This window comes from Ascidiella aspersa, chromosome 8, assembly GCF_963924565.1.
Source record: "Ascidiella aspersa chromosome 8, kaAscAspe10.2, whole genome shotgun sequence".
Classification (NCBI taxonomy): domain Eukaryota; kingdom Metazoa; phylum Chordata; class Ascidiacea; order Phlebobranchia; family Ascidiidae; genus Ascidiella; species Ascidiella aspersa.
Genome location: NC_139454.1, coordinates 22,830,390 through 22,847,902, shown reverse-complemented (window position 1 = coordinate 22,847,902; position 17,513 = coordinate 22,830,390). Strand labels below are relative to the sequence as shown.

The following is a 17,513-nucleotide window of genomic DNA, read 5'->3' as shown; positions in this document are numbered from 1 at the left end:
GAATACCTGTCCTTAACTTCTTGTACTCTAAGCAAAGACAATCCACTCAGTAGATAGTTGCTCTTAGAGTATATTCACAAATCTCAGAAATACAGCGATAAACAGAGCGGTGATTCAAGCCGCTAATCAGTAAGACGTATAAAGTAGAATGAATTGTCAAATGCGGAAAGGCAATTCGCTAGCTGCGGCGGTCACACGTCAGTGGACAATGGTCACGTGTATAGTGACGTAAAAGTAGGCTAAATGCTACATTAGTCTTTCGCATAACATTAAAAAGACCTCTGCAAAAGCAAATAAACTTTTGTTGTTTCTGAGTAAAAAAATGACATAAATACAAAAACTGTCAATCGTATTTGTCATGCCAAGTTGTTATTCAATATGTTGTTGTAAATGTGAAAAATAGCACTATGTCTGTCGTTTGTTAGGTTGTAATAAAAAGCAAGGGCGCCAATAAAACTGAACGGTTCTAATGCTACTCGTAAAAGTGTTCTTAGCTAGATTAGAAGACCTTTTATAAGTTGGTAATGTCAATAAGTACTGTGCTATTATATTTATTTACAGTTTAGTTGTTTTTTAAGCAATTCACTAGCCAGGGAGAAAAATACTTTAATTGTCAGCAGAGACAACTTGTCTTTGGCATTTCTCGTGAAATTGAATGATTAGTGCAATTACATTGAGAATTTCTGACAATGAAACGCTTTGCTGCTTTTAACAAGCAGTTTGGTATTTTGCATTTTTATTACAAACCTTGCTTTTTTGAGATCCTGGTATATTTAATATACGGTTCTACCAATACACCTAATCTATTATTTTTCACCTTTCACCAAATAATTTTATTGCCAATAAGACTCTATTAAAAGCAAAATGAAGCAAACTAACAGTAATATACATTATTTGATGATAGAGAAGGTTTGTAATTTTAGAATCTCAATTTTAAGAGTTTTTAGTGCTTACTTAGATATAAAAGATGAACGGTTAAAATACATTCTGTGCAACGTACAAAATTGCAAAGTTTTAAGCTAGCAAATTGGCAAAAACAGACAAGAGAAGCACAGTAATGCTGACGTCAGCAATATTAGTGCCGCTAGTGGTTGACATTGTTGGGGCCCTGGTCGGGGCTGCTGTCGTCATGGCTTTGATTTCGGCAATGCTCTTTGAGTTGCAATTGTCAGTCATACAGCAAGCTGTCTTGCAGGATCTGGAAAAGTGGTTTAGTTTTCGTTACTTTAAAGGATTAAAACATTGTATTTTTTTTTCTGCAGAAAAAAATTGAAAAATGTAAATTTGTTTTCGCTAGAAATTGCTTTCGATTTATTAGCTGAAGTTTACTGTTAACGAAGATGGAAAACGGCGTTACATTTGATAAAATATGTCAGGATTTGCTATGTTGCCAACAACGATTTTATAAAGTTCAATTTTCCGAAACACAATTTTCAGAAGACATAGCCTACATCTGTAAATACATCAGAAAATTAGTAGTTGTCCATACTTTAATGAAAGATATCATTAGAAAAACCATCGCAGACTTCATACTTTTTTTAGTGGTTCTCAAAGTATGAGTGGCGACCAAAACATGGGTCGCGTAGGGTCGAAAATTGGTCGCTCTAAAGTCAATCCTGCGCAAACGAACTTTTTTCGTTTCATTTTTCAAGTATTTTCGATTCAATCATGACTGAAATATTGCATCATAAGCATTTCATGTGGCAACCTGGATTATTGCATCATACGTGGTTTTCTGAACGTTTTGATGGCAGCCAGCTACAGTAGCTGCTAAGACTGGTGTAAGCGGTAGCCGCACAGTTACTTTATTACTTGTTTAGAAAGATTCGCCACTGGTCTATAATTCTACCACGGCGTTTAAACAATTAATAAATTTCCGCACAAATTTTGACTTAAGGTGAGAGTTAACGTTTGGGTGTGGGTGGGTCAAGCATTATTATATTTATTAACCCAAATGCTAACCCGCACCCTAACTTAAATAAAAATATTCGTTGTGGTAGGATTGTAGACCAGCGCCAATTATTTTGCTAGCTCGTATTACACACATATACCTCAGAATTCTGTTAGACTAGCGTATTTATAAAGCTGTCTTACTCACTGATAAACCTGGGAGAATTAAAAAAATTGTGTAATATTTATTCGCAACTTAGCAGAAACTTATCCGTTTCAGTTCGAACTATAAGTTCGTTTCTTTTGATGCGAGCTATAGGTTCGTTTCTTTAGATGCGAGCTATAGGTTCGTTTCTTTCGATGCGAGCTATAAGTTCGTTTCTTTCGATGCGAGCTATAGGTTCGTTTCTTTCGATGCGAGCTATAGGTTCGTTCCTTTTGATGCGAGCTATAGGTTCGTTTCTTTAGATGTCAGCTATAGTTTCGTTTATTTTGATGCGAGCTATAGTTTCGTTTCTTTTGATGCGAGCTATAGGTTCGTTTCTTTAGATGTCAGCTATAGTTTCGTTTATTTTGATGCGAGCTATAGGTTCGTTTCTTTAGATGTCAGCTATAGTTTCGTTTATTTAGATGTCAGCTATAGTTTCGTTTCTTTTGATGCGAGCTATAGGTTCGTTTCTTTAGATGTCAGCTATAGTTTCGTTTATTTTGATGCGAGCTATAGGTTCGTTTCTTTAGATGTCAGCTATAGTTTCGTTTATTTTGATGTCAGCTATAGTTTCGTTTATTTTGATGCGAGCTATAGGTTCGTTTCTTTAGATGTCAGCTATAGTTTCGTTTATTTAGATGTCAGCTATAGTTTCGTTTCTTTTGATGCGAGCTATAGGTTCGTTTCTTTAGATGTCAGCTATAGTTTCGTTTATTTTGATGCGAGCTATAGGTTCGTTTCTTTAGATGTCAGCTATAGTTTCGTTTATTTTGATGCGAGCTATAGGTTCGTTTCTTTAGATGTCAGCTATAGTTTCGTTTATTTTGATGCGAGCTATAGGTTCGTTTCTTTAGATGTCAGCTATAGTTTCGTTTATTTTGATGCGAGCTATAGGTTCGTTTCTTTAGATGTCAGCTATAGTTTCGTTTGTTTTGATGCGAGCTATAGGTTCGTTTCTTTCGATGCGAGCTATAGGTTCGTTCCTTTTGATGCGAGCTATAGTTTCGTTTCTTTAGATGTCAGCTATAGTTTCGTTTATTTTGATGCGAGCTATAGGTTCGTTTCTTTAGATGTCAGCTATAGTTTCGTTTATTTTGATGCGAGCTATAGGTTCGTTTATTTAGATGTCAGCTATAGTTTCGTTCCTTTTGATGCGAGCTATAGGTTCGTTTCTTTAGATGTCAGCTATAGTTTCGTTTATTTTGATGCGAGCTATAGTTTCGTTTCTTTTGATGCGAGCTATAGGTTCGTTTCTTTAGATGTCAGCTATAGTTTCGTTTATTTTGATGCGAGCTATAGGTTCGTTTCTTTAGATGTCAGCTATAGTTTCGTTTATTTAGATGTCAGCTATAGTTTCGTTTCTTTTGATGCGAGCTATAGGTTCGTTTCTTTAGATGTCAGCTATAGTTTCGTTTATTTTGATGCGAGCTATAGGTTCGTTTGTTTAGATGTCAGCTATAGTTTCGTTTATTTTGATGTCAGCTATAGTTTCGTTTATTTTAATGCAAGCTATAGGTTCGTTTCTTTAGATGTCAGCTATAGTTTCGTTTATTTAGATGTCAGCTATAGTTTCGTTTCTTTTGATGCGAGCTATAGGTTCGTTTCTTTAGATGTCAGCTATAGTTTCGTTTATTTTGATGCGAGCTATAGGTTCGCTTCTTTAGATGTCAGCTATAGTTTCGTTTATTTTGATGCGAGCTATAGGTTCGTTTCTTTAGATGTCAGCTATAGTTTCGTTTATTTTGATGCGAGCTATTGGTTCGTTTCTTTAGATGTCAGCTATAGTTTCGTTTATTTTGATGCGAGCTATAGGTTCGTTTCTTTAGATGTCAGCTATAGTTTCGTTTGTTTTGATGCGAGCTATAGGTTCGTTTCTTTCGATGCGAGCTATAGGTTCGTTCCTTTTGATGCGAGCTATAGGTTCGTTTCTTTAGATGTCAGCTATAGTTTCGTTTATTTTGATGCGAGCTATAGGTTCGTTTCTTTAGATGTCAGCTATAGTTTCGTTTATTTTGATGCGAGCTATAGGTTCGTTTCTTTAGATGTCAGCTATAGTTTCGTTTATTTTGATGCGAGCTATAGGTTCGTTTCTTTAGATGTCAGCTATAGTTTCGTTTATTTTGATGCGAGCTATAGGTTCGTTTCTTTAGATGTCAGCTATAGTTTCGTTTATTTTGATGCGAGCTATAGGTTCGTTTCTTTAGATGTCAGCTATAGTTTCGTTTATTTTGATGCGAGTTATAGGTTCGTTTCTTTAGATGTCAGCTATAGTTTCGTTTATTTTGATGCGAGCTATAGGTTCGTTTCTTTAGATGTCAGCTATAGTTTCGTTTATTTTGATGCGAGCTATAGGTTCGTTTCTTTAGATGTCAGCTATAGTTTCGTTTATTTTGATGCGAGCTATAGGTTCGTTTTTTTAGATGTCAGCTATAGTTTCGTTTATTTTGATGCGAGCTATAGGTTCGTTTCTTTAGATGTCAGCTATAGTTTCGTTTATTTTGATGCGAGCTATAGTTTCGTTTCTTTAGATGTCAGCTATAGGTTCGTTTCTTTTGATGCGAGCAATAGTTTCGTTTCTTTCAAAGCAAGCTATAGTTTCGTTTCTTTCGATGCGAGCTATAGTTTCGTTTCTTTTGATGCGAGCTATAGATTCGTTTCTTTTAATGCGAGCTATAGGTTCGTTTCATTCAAAGCGAGCTATAGTTTCGTTTATTTTGATGCGAGCTATAGGTTCGTTTCTTTAGATGTCAGCTATAGTTTCGTTTATTTTGAAGCGAGCTATAGTTTCGTTTCTTTCGATGCGAGCTATAGTTTCGTTTCTTTTGATGCGAGCTATAGATTCGTTTCTTTTAATGCGAGCTATAGGTTCGTTTCATTCAATGCGAGCTATAGTTTCGTTTCTTTTGATGCGAGCTATATTTTCGTTTCTTTTGATGCGAGCTATAGGTTCGGTTAAAATAACGTCCGAATTCGGCCAAAAAGTTGAACCCGAGCCCGACTCCATCTAATTGTGCGATTTTGTCAAGCCCCAAGTCTGGTTCCGACTATACATCCTGTTTTTCAGCAACTTATACATAAGTAAAATAAGATGCATATGCAGCAATCCACTAATAGGGCCCATGGAAAATATGCCACGATAAGCTATTCCACCTTAACAATGTACAGTTTGCTGCCTTATTACTTTCGAGATTTGCATGCGCACGTCGGACTCCGGTAGTTTTACTTAGTCTTACTTGAGTCCGACTTCGTAGCTCTGCTGTTATCTGCTAATTTTCGAATGATTTGACATGTAATTTACGTTTCTTGGGAAACGCCATTAAACCAAATAGTAAAATTATGGGCGCTGATGGTCCAGAACCCTGCCACGTTTTGTCCGGGGGTTTATATTGCTAACAATGTATGGTTAGGGTGAGAGTTAGCGTTTGGGTTTAGGTGGGTACAGTATTATTAGTAATATTATATTTATTCCTACTTATTTACGCCTTTCTCACAATTTTACCTTTGACATCTCGTTTTTTTAGAAAAATAATTATCGTAGGAATGTAGACAAGCGCAAAATTCTGTTATAGCCCTAAACATTCTGAGCAAAACACGAACACACTGTGCTGCCCGCTATTTTGGAATATATATCGATTTTCAGCCGATACCTAGATGTGTTGACTATTAGTTACTATTTTAACTTAACGCTTTTATAAATAGAGATTAGTGGCTTTAGCGCAGTAAACATCACGCCACTTTTTAGGTATTGTGACGCAATGCGAGCGGTTAGTAGTAAAAAACAAGTTTAACGCCCGCAAAAATGTTAAATACAACAGTTAAGACACTAATTTGTGACCCCAACACTGCAAATAAAGATTAGTGATGTAATATTAATGTTAATGATGTAGTAATAATGTAATGGTTACACTTTCGGTATGCTATGGCTTATCAAACAAAATCAAATGTACACTCACTGGCCAGTTAAGAACTTTGCTGTTGTTGAAGAGAGGAAACCGATGGCCGCCTTTTCACAAGTAGCCGCGTTTTTTGTAGATTCGCACGAAGCCTGGTTGACGCATTTCATAAACACACCTTGAATCCCTTTAACTGTGCAATACAAAAATATTTGCTACTTGCAGATTATTTCTTTGATTTTTAAAATAAAAAAAAATGCTTTAATGTTATTGTCAATGTTTGGCTGTTACAAGCAAGAGTTTGAATGAGAGAAAAAAATTGAACTTGCAGTTTATTAAGCTCTTAATGTTCGTAACGTTTCCTAAACGTCTAGTATCTCGTATGACATTCATTCTGTTGGGTCGTTTTTAGTATATTATCAAGCTTGTTCGTATATCTTTTGACTTTCTTCTTTTTTTGAAGTTAGTGAATAGCAACCGTGGCAGACTTTCAAAAGAAACTAGCTTTTTTTTTTTTTTTTAAATTGCTGAAGACGTTTGTCAATTTTGGCGAAAATCAATTAAAATTTAAATTTGCCATTATTTCAAATTGTTTTATAAAACAACCAACGTTTAAAAGTTTATTAATAATTTCTGTCCATACTAATGTGAAAAAAATATTGTAAGTACTTATTGTGTTCAGTGCGAAACATGTTAAAGGCATAGCTCATTGACAAAAAACCTTTTTTGTTACCTTCTGCAGTCAAGCTGTTCATAGGCAAACCTATAACGAAAACGATAAAAGAAAACGCACTTTACCAAACTATTTTTGTTGCAGATGCGCGCGAGTAGGCTTACGGTTACTTATAGCTTCTTGACGTAATCGTTGAAAAATATTTAATACCCCACGCCCAAGTCACGGTCTCTAATCCGTCCCTGGCCCACAATGGATAGGTTAATTCAAATTTAAGCGACAAGCAATTGAGGAAAAGTAAAAAATAACTAAACAAATTAAGCTATTGACGAATCATGAAAGAACTCACGTAATAGGCGGCCGGAAGCCTCCAATCTAGCACATCTCTGGTTTCTTCCTGTGCAAGCTGTGCCAGGCTTGGACGGGTTGGCGGTGATCCCAGGTATTGAAGCAGTGATGCCATCAACGCATTGGAGTCCTTCCACAGCGTAGAAAGCAGCACAAGCCAGCAGAAGGCAGGTCAAGGCGATCTTGTACATTTTGCTAGATTTCTGTGGGTAGATGCTAACTTATCTGCATGTCAAAAAAGTTGTGATGAAAAAATGATGACGGTGCTAGAGGATTTGTTACATAAAACGTAATAAACCGGTTTTGCAAAACAATATAAAAACATTTTGGTAAAAATTTCTACCTTTCAAAAAGCGCCTTCGCTGCATATTTTATACTAAACTAACCTTGGACAGTACAGAGTCTACATAAACACCCTGACTATGCCTAAGGTCTTGTGATTAAACTTACAACTAAATGTGATTAAACAAACAACTATGGTGTACCATTTCTAATGCTAAAAGGTTAATTTGAGCATTTTTAAAATCTGATTTTTGCTCAATTGGAAGATTATTGATACAACTATTTGTGCACGATTAGAAACCGTTTTATATGAAATGACGCTTTCCTACATCTTTTAAGTTTATTCCAGTACCATTTCTGTAAACACTGAACGAAAATTCCAGTCGAAAAACAAACGACAGTTTTTCCTCGCTTTTAACTTGAATTAAAAGTTTGTGCTTCGCCGTGCAATAACTCCAAGGAAATATATGACTCTTTTTTTGGCTGGGCTGACTTTTATTTGAATCGCGACTTCCTACGGAAACTGGTTTTCGATTGTGTTTTTGTTTCAGCGCCATGACGCTAAACTTTTGTGCGATTTGTCTTAACGCGGAAGTCGGAGTTAATTGAAAGTTGGCCCACACCACCCAACAATAGTTTTATTCCCGAATGCAGTGTTTCTCAACCGGGATGAAGTGGCGCCCTGGTGTGCAATTTTTAACGCTCAATGGTGGATTTGAGATTTTTTAAAAATCTGATTTTTGCTCAATTGGAAGATTCTTGATTCAACTATTCGTGCACGACTAAAGACCATTTTATATTAAATGACGCTTTCCTACATGTTTTAAGTTGATTCCAGTTCCATTTATATTGCTGTTTCAGTAAATTCTGTACAAAAATTCCAGTCGGGAAAAAACGACAATTTTTTTCCTCGCTTTTAAAATCGGATGCAAATTTAAGCTAAATTCACAAAACAAATTAACCTAAAGGGCGATTTCATAAATCTGATTTTATATTATAGAAAATACTTTTTAGGGTTTCTTTTCATTAATAGTAATGAAGTCAATTGTGTTGAACAAAAAATTTTAAATCCGGCCTGTCATCTTGGATTGTTGCAATATTCCGGCCTGCGATCACCATTCTTAACAGTTATCCGGCACAAAATGAAAAAGTTTCGCGACACCTTAACCCAGTGGTCGGCAAATTTTGTTGCGGCCCAAAGTACTCTTTTCAGAGCTAGTAAAGGCCCACTACGTAAAACCACTACGAAACAGTTGCGTATTCGGGATAGTTGATTTGAAGGTTAAATATTACACAGCGGCTTTATGCATGAAATAGTGCCATGTCATAATGTAAAACATACTATAAAAGAAAGGTTATACGCGCGAAGCGCGAAAAAATGTTCGTTTATATATGGTTAAAGTTGGCAAAAAATATAGTTCGGTTCTCAGGGCCACATTTGACACGTAGGGCTTTCCAAGCTGAGACAATTTAAAAATTCTATGCCACACCAACTTTTAAAATAAAGTGCAGTGAATGTACGACTATCACGCGGTCCACAACTACGTGATAAAACTTAACCATTCAAAAGTAACTCGCGGCCCACTAAAAATGGCTCTGTGGCCCACTTTTGGGCCGCGGCCCACAGTTTGCCGACCACTGATGCAATGAATGTACGACCATCACGCGGCCCACAACTACGTGATAACACTAAACTATTCAAAAGTAACTCGCGGCCCACTAAAAATGGCTCTGCGGCCCACTTTTGGGCCGCGGCCCACAACTACGTGATAACACTAAACTATTCAAAAGTAACTCGCGGCCCACTAAAAATGGCTCTGCGGCCCACTTTTGGGCCGCGGCCCACAACTACGTGATAACACTAAACTATTCAAAAGTAACTCGCGGCCCACTAAAAATGGCTCTGCGGCCCACTTTTGGGCCGCGGCCCACAACTACGTGATAACACTAAACTATTCAAAAGTAACTCGCGGCCCACTAAAAATGGCTCTGCGGCCCACTTTTGGGCCGCGGCCCACAGTTTGCCGACCACTGATCTAAATTGAAGTTCTTCAGCTCATTTTCCGACAAACCAAGTAGTTTGAATAAACGGTAGGTAATTCACACAAATGTTGACTTGTACAACTTTTTTTTTTCAAACAGTTTATTTTAGTTGTACAATTTACATATCGTATGTGTTGTATGTGTATTGGGTTAATTCTGTAAGCACTTTTTTTCCATTTCAGTGGTTCGGTTAACTGAAGCTACAAAATGCCACGGCGACAAAATAATTGTGAAGTGGATTGATGAAACCAAATATTCACGGAATTTCAACTTTCAGCTGTTTGCACAAAGTTCTGACAAATTGATTAACATCGTTAAAAATTACAAACAAACGGTTTCTATACGAATTACATTTACACAACAACATTTCAAAAACTGGTTGGCAACGAAAAATACAATATTCAAATAAATGATATTTACGATATTAATTAACATTCTTTTCAATTACTTTATGTTCATAAGTTATTTTTGAAAACATTAATGTATTTAATTCTTAGATCAAGTTGTTGTTTGATTTTTGGAAAGTTCCGCAAACACCTTCAGTTTCTGGATCAACTTCGGATGTTTTTGAGAAGATTGTTTCTCAACTGACTTTTGAAAATAAAATCTGCAAAGTCAGAATCACAATGCCCCAGTCAACTATAGCAGCCATCTTAAGCGCTAAGGTTCGAGTTGCTCTATTGTTTTCTATTGTTATAGACAGGAAGTCATTGAATTGTTTGCTCCAATATTTAATTTCAGCTAAACATAAAGCGAAGCATCAAAAACCAAAGTGAAATCTCTGAAGTCGCTTTGACACCTTCAGTTTTAATGAATCGTAATTTTTCAATAAATCGAGGAGAAACGATCACAATGGATTTTCATCCTATGACGTCATCTTGTAGAAGTACAATTTTTCCGGTAGATGGCGTATGTTACTTGTAACTAGGTAATAAAAATATTTTAGAATAATAATAAAACTACTTCCTTGTGGTTAGAATTTTTTGATAAAATACTTGTATCATAGTATCATATAAATAACCTATTGCCCCCAAATTATACACTTTTTTTTATTTTATTTTTTAAATATAGATTCTTCAAAGATTTTAACATCATCTATTTCAACAACGCCTATTTCAACAACCGAAAAACAACCGAATGTCAGTGGGTGTTTCCTGCGCTGTAATAGTTGTCATTTGTGCGGCTGTTGTTGCCTTTATTACAAGGTAACAAACACTATACAGACAATGTTTCTTAACGTTAAATCAAACTTATCACGAATATACTTCTTAATACAGAAACCAAATTCGGTGCAGTTTGGCAAAAAGCAACAACATGAATTTCGCCAACTAATAAAGGTAATATTACCCACATATTTTCTGTTGGTGTTATATTGGCAATAAACATTTCGCGCGTATAACTTTATACAATGTAACGCTTTAAACAATTGTACTTCAATAAAATCCAGATAGCAACCCTGAAAATATGTGCCAACAGGATAGTAATATTCCGTATAACTATGTTTCCTTAATACTTCATTTGTCAAGTAACCCAAACCTATAAACTTACGCTTGATGCAATTAATAAGGCTTCATGGTTGAAAGTTTAAGCAAATTTTGTGCACTTTTAATATAGCTTATCAAATCAAGCCAACTTGAACTGATGAGCAATTACGTCAACACCAGCTTTGCAGCTTCCCCGAATGCTGACGTCATCAAAGCATCCGGTGACGATCCTGATTACGTCATTCCCGTCGCCTACGGGTCGAACAATGTCGCTTACGAAAACGGAAATGTTGGAGCTGAGAGCGTGGAAGGAGTTGGTGCAAGTGAAAACACAGCATACGAGCAGTTTGCTAATAGTGATGCTGTTGTTGTGCAATCTGTGTACGAGAAAGTCAAATAGAGTAACTTAACAAAAACATGGATCAATGAAACGTATACTGTTATGTCAAATCTCCCGACTACGAAACACATAAACGTTAAGTTCTTAAATGCCCGAGTTAAGTGTAGCCTACAATACAATAATAAATCATCGCTGTCACACTTTGCAGGTAAGTTTAAATCCCACTGTTTTCTTACATATATTAGTTCTGTTTTAAAGCACATAATTGAATATTTTTTTTTGTTTTATTTATTTAGGTATATATATTTGTTTCCAATGTGCAATATATATTTTGCTGCTGCTACTTCGCTATTCAATTACCCCAAGTTATATTACTTTTCCAAAATTGTGTCACTAACTTTCATTTGTTGTTTGTCGATTTTGGCAGAAATGTCACAAAATGTGCAATTCCACCCACAAACACAAATGTAGGAATGTACCAGACAGTAAACTTAAGTGTGCATTTTACCACCTTAAAAACCCGCAGCTAAAAAATCTTTCAAAACTTATTGCAAGAACAGCTCTAGAGCTGATCACAATTCAATAAACTTCGTATTCTTTGATTTGTTTCGTTTTGTTCAACAAAACGACTTATTTACAAAACCAAACGCAAATCTAATTTATGGAAACCCCTGATGGTGGTATAAATATTTAACCCATATTTTATGGAGCAACACCCCACTGAATATATGCTTCCCAATGATGATCTGTAAAATTAGATAAAAAACGATATTTTTTATGCGTTAAATACGTGTAAATATCAATGTTCAACAATATTAATGAATTTGTTTTTATCATGATTCGTATTACAACTGAACAAATTCTATAGAAGAAAAATGAGCAGGATGAAAATGCAATATTAAATGTTATACCTTTTCTCTCTTCGTGTTTAAGCTAAATTCGACTTTTTTTAAATCTACCAAAGCAATTAGATTGATATAAAAGTGCTGTTCTGATATAGAATGTTCGTTCCTTTTGTGTTGCATGTAAGTCGTAATGCAAGTATGACGCCTACAAAGTCTATTTGTAGCCCTACTATGGTTGAATCATTTAACATAAATCACATACCTCTACTGTTTGATGACGTCACATGCCTCGGCAACTTTAAGCATCATAATTCGGAAATCAACCAACGCGTTTTAACGTTGTTAAAACAAAACACTTGTATTTGCGTATTTAACTTATTATTATCTCGTAACTTGTTCTACTTCTACTGGTAATGTGCGTTCTCCAAAGTTTTGTCGTAAAATTGAAATCTGTTTTCACTATACTGTAAGAAACAGGGCCTTAATTCTCTCTATGATAAAAATGAATAAAGAATTATTCGAAACGTTCAAAATGCTACCTACTTCTGTATGGGCTTTGATATTCTTATTACGTTTTACTCCAACCTCCAACCATTATGCTCCAATGATTCATTATAATTTCGGTATTTCGGATCATCCAAAAAATATTGTTATGTCTTTTGCGCTGGTCTTATACAGCCCCCTTATGCCTCTGACCATTGTGGGTCTGCAACCAAAACTAAACAACAAATAAATCTGTGATAGGAAACAAAATTATACCACCTTGACAAATTGTCAGGTACGGTAAGATGTATGCCAAGCGTTCTTACAAATATGAATCACCGTAAATTAACTTTTTTCAAAAGGATGACTTATAAGGATTATTTTCCGATAGCAATACCCGATAATTTGCGCAAAAAATTACGCGATTTGATCCTATACTAAATTACGTCATTGCTTTGGTCAAACAAAGTGATCAAATTGACAATTTTAATGGTAATATTTTCATTTTCGAAAACTATGTTGAATCGAAAAACATGGCTGAACGGCGCAAATTATTGTGGTATCGGATCGGCAGAGATACCACCCTAGTGTGGCACGAGTACCGATACTACTACTTAGAAACTAGTATCGGCCCCGATCCGATATTATCGGACATCTATATAGTGGGGCCGTTTACTTTTAAAAGCAAAACATCTTCGTGGGTGCTATTATTGCAAGTAACATGTATAATACGTTTGGCACTGAGATTATATAAGAGGGCAACAACTTGATGTGTTAAACACTCTGTCAACGCAGTTGTTTGCTATTGTCCTTGTTCCAGTCATATCCGCCATTATTACAACACTGCAAGGTGGGTTTTTCATCTACGTATTTCCTACTGAAAAGCATGGCTATACAAAATGATCATTGGTTTAGGTAAGATTGCCAGCGCTCAAACAGTTTAAGTTTTCATCGACTAAAATATTTGCCTGTGTTTTACCCGATGTTATTCTTATCTGTGTTATTGTTAGCGTCCGTTTGGATCGACCAAACAGGTTTGTATTGTGTGTTGTTCTTAACAAAAAATAGGACGTTTTTAAAATAATTATTTTGTATATTATACCGTCATAGTTTCAAGACCTACAGTAGACCTACATTAGACCTACAGTATATAGTTTAAATTAAACAGGTATTTAGCTGGTGATACAATTTCACCCTGTCGAAATACATTGTGGTCCAATATTTAGCTTAGTTTGATGTCAAGGAGTAAATAGCCACCGACCATTCTAAATCATGTTTAACATTATGTCAATGGTTGCGTAAGTAACAACAGAAACAATAGGTAATAGATTAAAAAGCAAATATTTGTGAATTAATGCAATAGTTTTTTAGGGAAAATTTCCTATCAGCAATTTTTGTTCCAATTTTGTTAAGTTAACAACATTTTGTCATACGTTTGCATCACATTTGCAGCAACCGGCGTAGTATATATATATTGTGTCCGGCTAAATGGACAGCAAAATGATTGAGAGCATTTTGTGTTGTTATAGACGCTGCATTATGCCAGGGAAGGAACTTCGTGCTTTCAAGCAGCCAGGTACAACAAGCCCCCGCCAAGTCAGCATGCAACAATGGAGGTGGTAACTTGGCAAGTATTCCTGACGAAGCAACACAAAACCACCTCAGCACTCTCGCAAGCAACAAGATGGGAAACGGGTGGTCTGGAGGTTCATACGTTTGTAAGTATCAAGAAACAATTAAATGTAAATGTCAATTGAAAAGCAACTAACAAAAATAAATGTTTATAGATGCTTACATTGGCGGGGAACGTGTAGGAAACGAATTTAAATGGCCAGATGGAACAATATTTGCAACCTTATCAGGTTTGGATATAACTAAGTATTAGGGATATGCGATAAAGATTTAGGACGATACCCGACGTAACGTTATAGTATCGGTACTCGTCCGATACTAGGATCGTATCGGTGCTGATCTAAAATCAAGTTAATTTGTGCATTATAGCCATGATTTGAGTTTTCCAGTTTAAACGGTAAAAGATTACACTAAACATTAAAAATAAAAAGGCTAGTTACGACAAAAATCGGTCTAATACCAATAAAATAATTATCATTGCTGCAATTTCATCATTTTTGCTTGTTTGGTCATATTAATGACGTCATTTGGTATGCAATCGTTGTATTTGTCAACGCAAAATATTGACTTTCGGTGTCGTTATCGGAATACCAAGTATCGAACATCCCTAGTTGAAATGTAACAGGAAATGTGGTTCTTTATGTTGGTCCTACTAGAATAACACGATAAATAAAAGAAGCTTGTCAATATAAGTCTGGCGTGGGCTAGTATGTACCTAATGCATAAAAACTTCTTGGCCATGAGCATACATTCCTAATTTTCCATTTTAACAACCAAGATTTCCGTAGTGACATTCCGCGACGTATTTTTCAAAAATGTAAGCAGAGCGCATAAATAGTTAAAGAGCCCAAATAAAGGGCACATCATGCATGGAAGGTTAAAAAAATACTGTTTTATTGATCTTTAAAAAAGGAGGTACCTGGTCCACACCAGGATACAACGGATGGAGAATTGGAAGTGGACCTGGAGGTAGTACAACTTGTATGATGTTTCTTGGAACACGATCCGGCTCACCAGGCAGTTATACTTACACTTGGAAATGGGAAGATATTTCGTGTATTTCAATAATTTACTACATTTGTGAATATCAAGGTAACGTAAATAAACAAAGTCAATGATTTCTAACACAATACAGATGACCGCAATATATGAAAGCCGTGGGTTCAATCACTTTCGTCAGTATTCAACAAGGGTCGGCACCCTACGGCCCGCGGGCCGGATCCGCCAATGTAATTCAACAGGCCCTCCTCCTCTTTGATAAACTAGACACGAGTCCATTTCAAATAGGCCTACTTTTTACTATTTTACCTACGTAAGAACGACAAATTTGAGTGCTTCGCGTGAATGATTTTTTACCGACCGGTTTGTTTACGTTTGTAGGCTGTCTTTTGAAATATAGATCAGCGCTTCTTTACCGTTGCGCCGTGGAAGGCTGCCAAGTGCGTCGCGGACAAACGGAAAACGTATTTAAAAATTGATATCATACGCGTTAAACGTGGTATTGAAGTTTTTCACATACATGTAAAACTGATCTTTAAGTTTAAGGCTTAAACGAGTTGTAGCCTACTTTTAAACAGATGGGCACAACACTTTGTGACGTACGATAAAGCAGCATTATGACGCACGATAAAGTCCAAAGTAGATCATTAACTCTATGTTACGTAACAATGCTGCAAATTGCGTAACTGACGAAGTTTTAGATTTGATGCACAAGCTTTCAACATATTGCATTTTACAATTCAGGTATAACATTGTAAATATTTGGCGGACCGGCAGAAAAGTTGACGCGGCCGTCCATTGGTTTAAACGCTTTTTCGCGCTTTCCACCAACACTTTCCTGCCTTCTTAAGTGTAATTAAACACGTTAGGTGCAAAAAAGATACGAGGTCCGTCTGATTAAAAGCTGTTCGAACATTTTAGTAACACAATTCTTGGTTATCATTTTGTGCGGCTCGCAGAGACCTTTCTGAGTTTAGTTTTGGCCCGTTAGTAAAAAAAGTTGCCGACCCCTGGTTTACATGATACCTCAGTTTAGTAGAAATAAACTAAGTAAATAATTTGTAACAGAATTCAGATGACTGCAATATTTGTAAGCCGTGGGGCGTACAATCACTTGCGTTAGTGTACAAATTATTTGAAACGACTTTAACATGAACATAGTGTAACAATCTCGAATAATTTCGTTTTCACAAAAAAATTCGCAGTTGATTGCTACACAATTAGTTTTTTGAAACATCTTTTCCGAGTTCATAAGATGCTCTCATTCTGTCGTTCAAATCTTCATTACGCAAAACTATTTTTTTTATTTAAGAACAAACTTTTAAATTTACAAAAGATGTCTACAGTTAACATAGATAACAAGCAGTAATATTTCTTCATCTTATTAAATTTCGAAGGATGTATTCTCAAAATTTTCTACTTTAATCAAGATAGAAAAACAAAATGTCGTGTGTTAAGATTAGTTCATGGAACCTTTGGTAGCTTTAAGGTCAACTTATTTCAATAGTTTAAAACAAGTTTGGTGTCAGATTGTCACGAAACTACCCTAGTATCGGACGATACCACCCTAATATCGGACGAGTAGCGATAGCACCCTAGTATCGGACGAGTAGCGATAGCACGCTAGTATCGGACGAGTAGCGATACCACCATAATATAGGACGAGTAGCGATACCACCCTATAGTATCGGACAAGTAACGATACCACCCTAGTATCGGACAAGTAACGAGATCACCCTAGTATCGGACGAGTATTGATATCGGGCGAGTAGCGATAGCACCCTAGTATCGGACGAGTAGCGATACCACCATAATATCGGACGAGTAGCGATACCACCCTATAGTATCGGACAAGTAACGATACCACCCTAGTATCGGACAAGTAACGAGATCACCCTAGTATCGGACGAGTATCGATACCACCCTAGTATCGGGCGAGTAGCGATAGCACCCTAGTATCGGACGAGTAGCGATACCACCCTAGTATCGGGCGAGTACAGCTTAGATCCTATATCGTGGAGCATTTTTACTTTCAATATTGAATTAAGTTTTTAGAAAAACAAAAGCAAAAGTTTGTCTTTGATTAGTCGACCATATTATATTTTGTTCTTACACACGCAGTTTCCCGCAACATAACAGTGACGTCATCAACCAGCACACCAACATTGGGAAGCAATTTGATATTCACAGGAACCATTTATGGCTTTTACAACGAACCTCTTAACGTGATTGTTGCCCATGGTGGAACAAAAACCAACGTTGAAAGTAATTTCGTTGGAACGAGCTTTACTTACGTCATCAACTTCGTCACCTCGTCGCACAACGGAGATTTCGTGTTCACTGCAAGCAATAGTGCTGGGACTTGTTCTGGTTCAACAAGTGTTCAACTTACA

General features: G+C 36.3%; 1 protein-coding gene and 1 long non-coding RNA gene across 2 annotated transcripts; one reads left to right on the top strand and one right to left on the bottom strand.

Annotated features, from left to right (window-relative positions):
• Positions 1–146: 146 nt before the first annotated feature.
• On the bottom strand, positions 147–7,227 carry LOC146136913 (uncharacterized). Its single transcript, XM_083395954.1, has 3 exons — positions 7,014–7,227; positions 6,052–6,184; positions 147–1,198 (listed from the first exon to the last, which is right to left on the bottom strand). The coding sequence occupies exons 1-3, from the start codon at positions 7,201–7,203 to the stop codon at positions 1,015–1,017; spliced, it is 507 nt and encodes a 168-aa protein (XP_083252080.1). The 5' UTR covers positions 7,204–7,227; the 3' UTR covers positions 147–1,014.
• A 2,627-nt stretch (positions 7,228–9,854) lies between these two features.
• On the top strand, positions 9,855–11,267 carry LOC146136912 (uncharacterized). The gene is made up of 5 exons (XR_014501626.1): positions 9,855–10,002; positions 10,079–10,265; positions 10,409–10,542; positions 10,615–10,674; positions 10,952–11,267. It is a non-coding gene; the product is annotated as an uncharacterized LOC146136912 (long non-coding RNA).
• The last annotated feature ends 6,246 nt before the right edge of the window (positions 11,268–17,513 follow it).

Excerpts from the sequence above, each read along its gene's own strand:
- LOC146136913 (XM_083395954.1), bottom strand. The coding sequence starts at position 7,203 with ATGTACAAGATCGCCTTGACCTGCCTTCTGCTGGCTTGTGCTGCTTTC. Across the intron at positions 6,185-7,013 it reads GGCTTCCGGCCGCCTATTAC|TTAAAGGGATTCAAGGTGTG; the intron begins GTGAGTTCTTTC and ends TGTATTGCACAG. Across the intron at positions 1,199-6,051 it reads GCAAAGTTCTTAACTGGCCA|ATCCTGCAAGACAGCTTGCT; the intron begins GTGAGTGTACAT and ends CCACTTTTCCAG.